The 10,584-nt window shown below is 33.3% G+C and overlaps 1 protein-coding gene across 1 annotated transcript; it reads right to left on the bottom strand.

The window, feature by feature from the left end:
* Positions 1 to 412: 412 nt before the first annotated feature.
* On the bottom strand, positions 413 to 6,973 carry LOC130809192 (uncharacterized). The gene is made up of 9 exons (XM_057674857.1): positions 6,682 to 6,973; positions 3,875 to 3,988; positions 2,804 to 2,869; positions 2,706 to 2,725; positions 2,578 to 2,630; positions 2,442 to 2,472; positions 2,145 to 2,223; positions 930 to 1,072; positions 413 to 840 (listed from the first exon to the last, which is right to left on the bottom strand). The coding sequence occupies exons 1-9, from the start codon at positions 6,869 to 6,871 to the stop codon at positions 793 to 795; spliced, it is 744 nt and encodes a 247-aa protein (XP_057530840.1). The 5' UTR covers positions 6,872 to 6,973; the 3' UTR covers positions 413 to 792.
* Between the last annotated feature and the right edge of the window lie 3,611 nt (positions 6,974 to 10,584).

Here is a 10,584-nt window from a genome sequence, read left to right as displayed (position 1 = left end):
TAATTTATTTATCTTTATCCACATATTTTCTTTCACTTTTATTCATACCTACACAATTTAGTAGTTTCCATCATTTCTTAATACTATTACCATTATTAAATATCTTAGGGAAAAAGAGAGTATATTTTTTAAAAATTATTCCAATAATGAGTTTCTAAATATTTCTATAATTCCTATTTTAGAGTTTGCTTTCATTTTTATACTACTCTATATTACTTCAATTTTTATTTATATATTTACTTTTATTTGGTCTTGCGTTGTTTTATTACTAGCTAACTCAGCATAGGCAACTTATGCCACGAACTAGCAAAGTCGCATAGGCAAACTAATGCTTCATCATGAAGCCAATCGTCAGTAAACAAACAAAACTCGACATCACGAAAAAGTCGTATTATCAACAGCACCGGACACATTCGCACATCATATCTGCTCATTGAAATAGCTTTTCATGAATACCATTCTGCATACCCATACGAGCTTGATACAAACTGAAAGCGTACAGCAATAGGGGTGGGGTGGGGTGGGGCCGGGCCAGGTTGGATAAGTTCAACTATATGAAATGTGAGCTGATCATATCGGTCCAACTTCAGCCCCGGGACTGAGAATCATCACAAAAATCTACCAAATTTAAATACATAAGCTCAACAGATGGCGAGGATTAGCTATATCTAGCTTTATGTCTTGCAACTACTCGATCAGGCTTGCACGCACGAATAATACTCTGTAGAGAAATATAGCAAAAGCCTGAAGCACTCCGAATAACTAAGCTGAGAATCGCGGAGTAGATAGTTATTACGCAACTACTGATGCATCTATTTCTCCGTGTTCCAAAGAGACATCCTATATGAGTAAAGAACAACTAAGTGATGAGAAAACGTAAAATTAGATAATCTAGGATAAAAATATCGTGAGGTTACACAAACACTTACTTTGGTACAAACATATATGTAATGAACATCCGGGTTCTTCCCGATGATATCTTCTATGGACTTCCCCTCCTGATCGAGGGGAATAGGTTTTGTGAGCTCCCATTTCTGCTGGTCTTCTGATTTTGTCCCAAAAAGGGTTTTTTCTGCATTCACGTGTCGGAAACTTGTGTAAATTTGCAAATGACCTAAAAATTTCCCTATAAAGGGAGCAAGGACCCCAGAGATATTGAAGACAGAAAGTTGCACAAATCTATTGAACAAATTTAGGGGGCATTTGGTATGTAGGATGAAAAGAAATAGAATGGAAAGGGTTAAGTAAAAAGGAAACAGTATTAATAAGTGTTAAAACTTATTGGTTGTTCGGTATTTAATATTAAGGGAAAAACTAAAGTTATGTCGCTCTCTTCTTGTTACTCGTAGAAAATGAGGGGAATCAAAACAAAGATAATGGTTAACCTAGATTTTCTTATACCTGGGGCAGATCCAATTAAATCTTGATCTCACAGCAGTTGAAATTGATGTGGTGACGTCCACCCTCTCATTGTGTTTTTTTTTTTTTTTTTTATTTATTTATTTATTTATTTTAATAAAAAAGGACTTCAATGAGTAGCCAAAATCCCTTATTCCATCAACTACTAACTTCAAATCTTTGACGGTGAATTCTTATGCAATTCTCGATATCATCCAAAGCACTGATAATGACATCGTAATATACTCCCTTTATCCCGTATAATTTTAATCTATTATCATCACTTTCCTTTGCCATATTTTATTTACCTTAAGTTAGTAATCATACTATCAATTGTAATTTTTTTTTTCTGATTCTCCAAAGACAATTATATCTCACTTAAAGATAACAATGCATTATGAATTGTTAGTTTCGAATTCAATGCAATAGACAATTCTTACGCATAAGCTTTCAAGTCATAATAAACTTAATTCTCCGAGTTTAAGGAATCTTCTTGTTTCATTCTGTAAGTTTCAGTATCTTCACGTTTCAAGTCAATAATTTCAACGTACATTATAGTTGGTTTACACACTCTGTATAAGAATTGCATACGGACATCGTAGGACATCAAATATATAATTCCCCAACTAAACAAAGTAGGGAACCCACATAAAAGCCACACAAAAACTTCCTACACATGCAAATGGAAAATACCGACATAGCAAAACAATATGAATTACTTCTCCATTTTAAATATTTTTACTCACCTATCACGTGAAGCTTTATCTTCCAGTTGTATGTACTCTTCAATAAGTTTAGTCGGTAGGAAGGTGCTCCATACGTAATCTGAAGTAGTCAAGACGATAGTTAGAGAAAGCATCAAAACGATACTTTTTAAAAAAAAGTTTTAAAAAATACATTTTGAGAACCTACACACGTAAATTTTACCCACGGATAAACTTTCTCGATGTGATTTCAAAATTGTAGAATTCACAACGAACGCCCAAATAGAACTCAAAATTTTGGGTTTAAGGAAGGAAAGAAATTAGGAAAGACGAGATTACCATAATGTATATTCCTTTGTCCTTGAGGGCCCTATAGTGTATCAAAAACTGCTTCAATATATGATCAATATATAAAAAAAGGTAAATGAACAACAACCGGAAGCATTATCCTCGATAACTTTGATACTCGACATACCGCCCAACTTCCTTAAGCATCTTAGTAGCGTTCTCCCTTGAGTCGTTCCCACACTGTTAGAAAGAAAGCTATAAGCAACTAGCCCTCAAATTCAACGGTGATAAACGGATTAGTCAAGCAACACTCACCAGAATAGAATCGAGAGTTCCTGGAATGTATCATATAGTCGAGTCAGGGAAAACAGAAAAACATGACTCGGTATAATTTGAGAAAGTAAAACAAGTACCTTTGTCGATGACTGCATCAAATGAGCCGGTTAATTCGCTCATATCACGAACATCCATAGTAACGTCTACCAAATAGCTAAGGATTTAAATACTATTGTTGAGTGCACAGAAATGAGGAAAATGGGTATTCAATACCTAAGGATCAAGTTAGTTTTAATTCCAAAATGCGTGAACAGAGCCAGCTTCGGTACGAGCACATGGAGCGCTCGTCCGAGCAAAGATCTCGAGCAAGACAGAAAGTTCCCAGGGTAAGTGTTCATCCGAGCAACATTGGTGTACTTGCCTGAGAAAATGAGTTGTTTGCCCAAGTAATGAGTCTGCACATCCAAGCATTTATGCTAGCTACTCCAGCTCATTGCTCACCTAGCTAGTGCTCCTTTGAGCCGCATAACTTCTTGCCCAAGCGATACTTCTCGGTGCCCAGAGACTGCCCACAGATGCTTCTTGGACAAGTTGGGCTTCCTGTCCAAGCCATTGGCCCAGTTGTCCAAGTCTCACTCAATAATAAACATCACACTCATACACCCGGAGACCATATATGCAAATTGAATAAAAATATCTTACGAACTCCTTCCCGAACCCTTTAACATCTTACCAAGAAACCCCAAGTTGCACTTTAGTGTGTTTAAATACGCCTCCCATTGTTTCAAATTCGAAACCCTGGATTTTGCATTTTTCCTCCTCTAAAGATCACCAACGGCTTGTTTGATTTACGATATTATATGGTGGGAATGGTAATGGAAAGTTGGTGTAATTTTGGGAAGAAAATCTCTTGACAAGTTTGATGGTCATATTTGTTCTACTTCAATCATCTCATTTTCACAGAATTCATTCATATAAATTAGCATTTGAAAATGTGGTGTTAAGTAATAATGGAAAAATGTAAAAAATAAAAAAATAAAATTTTTTTGATCAAAGCTTCGTCACCTTGGGAAAATGACATTAGATATTTCATGAAAATTTAAGCCACAAATCATAATCATAACACCGTTTAGTATGAACAACCAAACATGCCGTTAGCGCAATTATTTAAAAGCACGTAAAAAGAAAACTAATGCTATCAAGGATACACTTTAGATTCGGGTGGTTTGTGTATTTCTTTTTCATCTCCTCTATCACTACATTGGAGATATCAATGTTGACAATATCCTCAAATCCATCAGCTGCCATGCTTTCACTAAATGCTGCAACCATAGAGAGAAATGATAACGGAATATTATAGCAGACAAGGTGAAAGAAAGAAACACATAAAAGGGTTTATACATACAAAGAAATGCAGGACAAATTGAATTTCACACGAATCATATATAAGATTCATACAAGTTTTTACAAATGTTCTCGAAAGCTAATTTTATCTATAAGAATTATTGGTTACTCGAGCTTGCCGCAAACTCATCACAAGATCCACATCCAAATTCTGATGCTTTCTAATCTGCTTGTTTGGCTCTCTTTTCAAATGACAGAAGTTTACAAATATTAACAGTGTAAGAGAAATCCATTACAGAAGATGAGGACAAGCGGTCTTCGAACAGTAAACAATCAAAAGTGAACCTAATTGCTTTGAATTTGACAATCAAACTCATAGGAACTCATCTTAACAACTTATTTGTCCTGGACTTTTTAAGGTGAAAACGAAAAAACCTAATACTTTGAACCCCTTTCGTATTAATCTAAATAAACCAATTATGTGCAACTTCAAAGCAAGTTTAAGGTGTAGCCACCAGAGCTATCTACATTATTCTAGGACTTTTTTTTAAAAAAAAAACAATTGCTAGCAAAAAACTTGCGACTTGTTTGGTAATTGGTAGTAAATGGTGAGAATGGTAATGAAAAGTCATTCCGATGACAAATCTAATAGCTATGCTTATTCTCCTCCAACAATCTCATTTTCTTCAAAAAGTTTATTCCGATGGATTAACATTTAAAAATGTGGTGTTGGGTGGTAATGAAAAATTGTGAACAAAAAGCTTTTTTATGTCAAACTTTCATTACCATGGGAATGACATGATACATATCCTGAAATTTACACTACAAATCATTCCCATTACCATCAATTAGTACCGATAACCAAACGGGCTATAGTAGTTTTAACATAAATCTCCTTCCATCAACAAACAAAAAAATTTAACTCAGGTTCTTTCAACACAAATTTCCCGCTTAAAACACCATTCCTATTGTTAATGATGCATCTGGTCTAACATTTATTGGTTATGCTACAATGCTTGAGAACTACAAAAATCTATTGTTAACACAACATATTAGGCTTTTACTTTAACTTGAAATCTCCTTAAACTTGTGAAAAAGAATATTGAATAGAAACATATTTCCTTTTCTTTAGTATATCTAAACAATGAATACGACTCTTTTCCTTATTCTTCCTTCAAAATCCTTCCATTGTAACAACTGAACATGTTTCTCTTACATAAGTTTACTCATATCTCCTCCCTTTCCCATTCCCATTCCCTCCCCTTCCAATCCTTTATCTTAATTTATCACCAACCGAAGAGCAAAATTATGTAGATATTTAATCCTAATAATGTCTCCAAGAGCATCAAATCCCACACAAGATACAAAACTACTCAGAACTTCATATAATCCCATTAATCTCAATTGTAAAATCATCACTTCACTTCATTTGCTTTATCCGAAATGATTAGGACTTAGGAGCCACATTTGTGATTTGACGCTATCTTAAAATGTAATTCAAATCACAATATTATCGACACAATAGTTCTAATATTTAACGTCACTACATGAGGGTGATCAAATAAGTAAATGACCATCCTAATTACATTTCAATCCCAAACAATATTAGGAATTAATTACCGTCACTGAGATTAACTAACAAACATGCTATTCAAACTCTTCAGCTGACCTCAAGTCCCAATGAGAGATCCTTCATATGAACAATCGTCACACGACAGTTCAATAACATAGCTTTTGTACGCACAATGCCCTCTCTGTCCCTCTAAATTACCAACCATCACCATAAACAGCTTCTTCAATCTCAAATGATGGATGAGGTACTAGTTTGTCTAATTGGACACTTGGACTATTGGAAAAATAATTATTTTGCCCATACATTAGAAACTTGTATCGGACCTTGAATATGCCAAAACTTAAAATTTGTGTTACTCAAACCATAGTGCAAATTCGGTAACGAGTGCGGTAATGGTTGTGAAACGAATATCACGGTCATAAGTATAATTTCGTTGTCACTGTGGCCAATATTTTAATCGTGGTAACTCAAAATCCTTTACAATACGATTGCGATACGGTGACGCAGCCTTGTTTCTTGTTTTTTTTACTATGTGACTCAAACTTCTTAATCCTCCACACCCCACTATGAGCATGATCACCATCACTCGACACTTCGTTTTCGATCAAAACTTACTCAAAACTTAGTGCAACAATTCCTAGTACATATCTCTATAATTGAGAGTATAATTGAGAGTATAATGGAGACAAGAAACTATAAAAAATGTTGAACATCTAACCCTCATTTGTTTCTCATTTAATCATCATAGTTAATTTCATTACCACTAAAGATAGTGAATTCACACATACAAAAAAATAAATTCCCTTCTATCTAGAGACAAAAATCAAATTAACAATAGAAAACAAGGAAATCTTCTAGAATAAACAGTGCATTACCACAATAAATCATCATAATCAGAATGGGGTATTCACCAATTTCATGCATTTTCCATTTAATTGGAGATTTATCAAAAAAATCAATCACTAAAATTATATCAGATCAAATAACGAAAATGAAGAAAAACCCATTAAATGAAAATAAACATAAATTTAAATCAAGCAAATTAAAAAGAGAAAGAAATTAAGCAGATCAAAAAAAATGAAGAAAAAAGGAACATACTGGAATTGCCACAACCGACAATAAGGATGTGTTTGGAAGAAGAAGGAGAAAGATAAAGATGAATAAGAGGTGCTAAAGCTGGGTATTTCTGGTACCAATCAAAGGGAGAATCTTCATCTTTGTATCTCTTGTTCCAGTATGAAGGTTCACCATAAGATTGTGTTCCTCCCATACCCAATCCCCTTGTCATCTTTCTTTGTTTCTGAATCAAAATCTAAATCTATGAGTTTCTGGAAAAGGAAGAAGCATTTAATATTCAAAGATGTAGTAATTGGGTTTACAGATTGTAAAATCACCACATCACACATACTTGGAGTTGGTGCTGCCCGCTCGCCCGGTCCCACCGATTTGATATATTTCTTAAAAAAATAATTCCAATTATTACTTATTGATCAAAAATAATTCTAATTATCACTTATTTTTTAATAATTTCAACTGTGACAAAAATTTATCAATTCTAATTGAATGTACAAATGGGGAGGTAATTATAAAACCTCAAATTATAAACTAACAAAGATAGTATTTTAAACAATTGTCTTATTAGACAAAGAGATTAAATTATCTCTAGTTTGAGATGCTTAATAAAAAGTCATTTTCAAGAAAAATGCACACTAAGAATTTTGATGAATATATTTGGTCGAAGGTACTAGATTAATGTTACTTCTAGTGTTTCATATTTGTTTAAATGTCAGTGACCCATTGATTTCTAATGATGCAATTTAGAAAATAAAGATTGATGAAACTATTGATAAGTTCAAGGCTTATTTTGTGGTACAAAGCTTTAGAAAAAAGCAATATATCAATCACTTCGATACATATGCACTCGTTGTAAGGACAACCAACATTATGTTGTTGGATCTTTGATGTATGTTATGACATGTAAAAGAGTACCATGGATTATGATATAACTTATAGTGGTGAACCTTATGTTTTGGAAGGTTATTGTGATTCTAATTGGATCACTAATGAAGAGAAAAACTCTTCAACTAGTAGTTGGGTGTTTGTTTATGGGGGAGGTTCCATTACATGGTCCTCAAAGAAACAAATATGCATCGTTGATTCAACTATGTTCGCAAAATTCATATTGCTTGCTTTAGCAGTGAATGAAGAGAAGTGGTTAAGGAATCTCATGTTTGAGGTATACTTTTGTTACCAAAGCCAATATCACTGCTGGAAATTCATTTGCGCAACGGCTTTGGGTAGAGTGTATAACGATAAGATCCGGAAAAATTGCTCATAGGCACAGCCTAGTGCAAGGACTTATTGTTAAAGGGGTCATAATTCTTAATTATGTGAACATTACGTTCTAATTGGTTTGTTAACCATGAGTAAGGTTTCAATTGAACAAGCGTCGATAGAGTTCGATTAATGTCAATAAAGTTTAAAGGAAAAGTCCCAATTCACACACAAGTAGCATTGTGTCTTAGATTCAATGTGGTAAAGCATAAGTTTGAAGTTTTGGCCGCTTCAAGTAGTCAAGATTGACATATTTGACTATGATAAACTTATGAATAGATATGGACACGACCCTATATAATGTGTCAAGGTAAATGACAATGTGTTATTGGTTTTATGTGTATTTAACCTTCGAGTGGTTGGATGGGCTAGTTGATTTAATCCGTAGGGACATTATTCTAGTTCGATCACTTGTGAAGTGTTTTATACTAGACGTTAATTCAATCCGTAGGGACATTAGCGTTGATGCATGAAACGAAATTATATACTTAATGTGTAAAGGAAGAAGGAGGTCCATTATACTCTAAATGGGGAGGATTGTTGAACATTTAGGGTATATAGACCTTGATTTGTATATACTACATACTTAGTATAGTAGTGGGACTAAAATAAATATATTATAAGAGTCCAATTAAATGCCTCAAAGGATTTGATGAATCATTACTTTGATTCATAAGCTTTGCTTGGTGAAACATTACTTTGATTTATGCTTTTCTTGGTGAAACATTACTTTGATTCATAAGCTTTGCTTGGTGAAACATTACTTTAATTCATAAGCTTTGCTTGGTAAAACACTTTTGTTTCAAATGAAGGTGTTTTTAATGTATTGCTCTATAAATAGAGGTTGCATGCCAAGGGACATTCTATTTCATTTCTATATCATTTATGATTTCTCTCTTAAGAATACTCGCATTCTTGTTAATTCCTTTCATGAGGTAATAATTGAGAGAGTAATTAACTTTCAACATCGTCAAAGTTCATAATTCACTACAACACTTGTATTTACTATTGCAATTTCCTTGTGCTAGGATTTTGTTTTGTTGATTGTATCTCATTGTGAATTTCAATTATCATCCCAAGCACCTTTGTGGGAGATATATCATAATAGGAAAGTGCATGATTGTTGCAACCTTATCTTCATGGTGTCCATTTGGTGATCTACAAAGCAAGGAGTTTCATTGCCATCCACACAAAGGAAATACAAATTGGTTTGTTTTGTTTGTATTTGCATTATATTTCCAATATAAACAAGATGAACCATAAGAGCACAATCAAAATTTTGGTCCATGGTCTTCTTCTTTTGCTTTAAATTTTTGGATTTTGTCAAGTAAAGCTCCAATTTCAACCTCTAAGTGTTCATGCTTTTCAATCTCGTTTCCCAATTTTTCAACATCTTCTTCCCAGTTTAAAAACTTATAGTTGTATCCTTCAATAGTTACACAAGAAATTAGGTACGAATTATATTTGGGAAAAAAAAATCAAATTGAAAATTTTCAGAATTTTGAGTACTTACAGGCAATTAGCATAACCATAGAATTTGTTTCCCAGCCTAGTACCTCGTTTGGCAATCCGCAATAACGCAGGAAGACCATGGTAGCAAGTCAAGGTTTCTCCATAAAGTGGACTCTTCGATTTGGGGTTTGAAAACTTAGAAGAACAAGCATAATTCATTAGTTTTGGTGGAAGATTATCAGAATTTGGAAGATTTTGAGGATATAATTTTATACAAATTTTAATTTTCATTTTAATTATTTGGGGATTTAGGTTCATCAATGGAGGGAGGAGTAATGGAAAGGAGGAAGAAGAAGGATTTAAATAGATGGAAGGGGTGGGTTTTAATAGCACTATTGTAACCGGTTACAGCCGGTAATAAAGGGGATGGGTATGCTATGAACAAACTGTACTCATAGTTGGGATTATTAAAAAATAAACGATTGTTGGGATTATTTTTGGCTACTGAGTGATAGTTGGAATTATTATTTTGAGCAAATTTATCTTTTTTTTATGTGTATTATAAATTTAGAAATTTCCACATGGTGACCCTGAGGTATTGAGTTTTCCACGTGGTAATCCAAACTTTTCAAAAATTCACGCGATAATCCTAAGGTTTACCAAATGCTTTCTCCGTAACCTTTTTACCCAAAAAACGTTAGTAAATGTTATCTTAGTGTTCCAAATGTTTTATAAATTTTCTTACTCTCTGTATTCTCTAATGTTCTTTCCATTTGAAACATTCCACCTTAAGTAGAGATAAATTTGATTAATGTTTTTAACACATATTTAAAAGATAAAATACATATATGTGAGATCTCGTTAGATTCGTCTTAATGTATAATTTTTTATTACGTATTTTTTATAATTTTTTATTATGTGTATTTAGAGATATAAAGGTTTAATTTTTTCTTTGAAAATTGTGCAAAAAGTAAACGAGAAGAACAAAAAAGAACGAAGGGAGTACATTTTTATTTTCAGCTCGTCTTGTATAAAACCGTCTCACAGTGAAATGACCTTTGAACAAGAAGCCCATAAGCTAAAAGTTTTATTTATTCGGCTATTTAACCCGAGTATGAGGTATGTCTCACGGTGAGACTGTCTTATACAAGAATTTGTGTTTTATTTTTGGCTATATTTCTTTTTAACTTTCATTCATATTTTCTACGTTTTAAA

This window comes from Amaranthus tricolor, chromosome 3 (genome assembly GCF_026212465.1).
Source record: "Amaranthus tricolor cultivar Red isolate AtriRed21 chromosome 3, ASM2621246v1, whole genome shotgun sequence".
NCBI classification, from domain to species: Eukaryota; Viridiplantae; Streptophyta; class Magnoliopsida; order Caryophyllales; family Amaranthaceae; genus Amaranthus; species Amaranthus tricolor.
Note: the sequence above shows the minus strand (reverse complement) of the source record. Positions and strands in the feature narration are given on the sequence as shown.

Coding starts and splice junctions, on each gene's coding strand:
- LOC130809192 (XM_057674857.1), bottom strand. CDS start 6,871: ATGACAAGGGGATTGGGTATGGGAGGAACACAATCTTATGGTGAACCT. Junction 2,870..3,874: donor AAACCACCCGAATCTAAAGT/GTATCCTTGATA, acceptor GCTATTTGGTAG/ACGTTACTATGGATGTTCGT. Junction 2,473..2,577: donor ATGCTTAAGGAAGTTGGGCG/GTATGTCGAGTA, acceptor GATACACTATAG/GGCCCTCAAGGACAAAGGAA.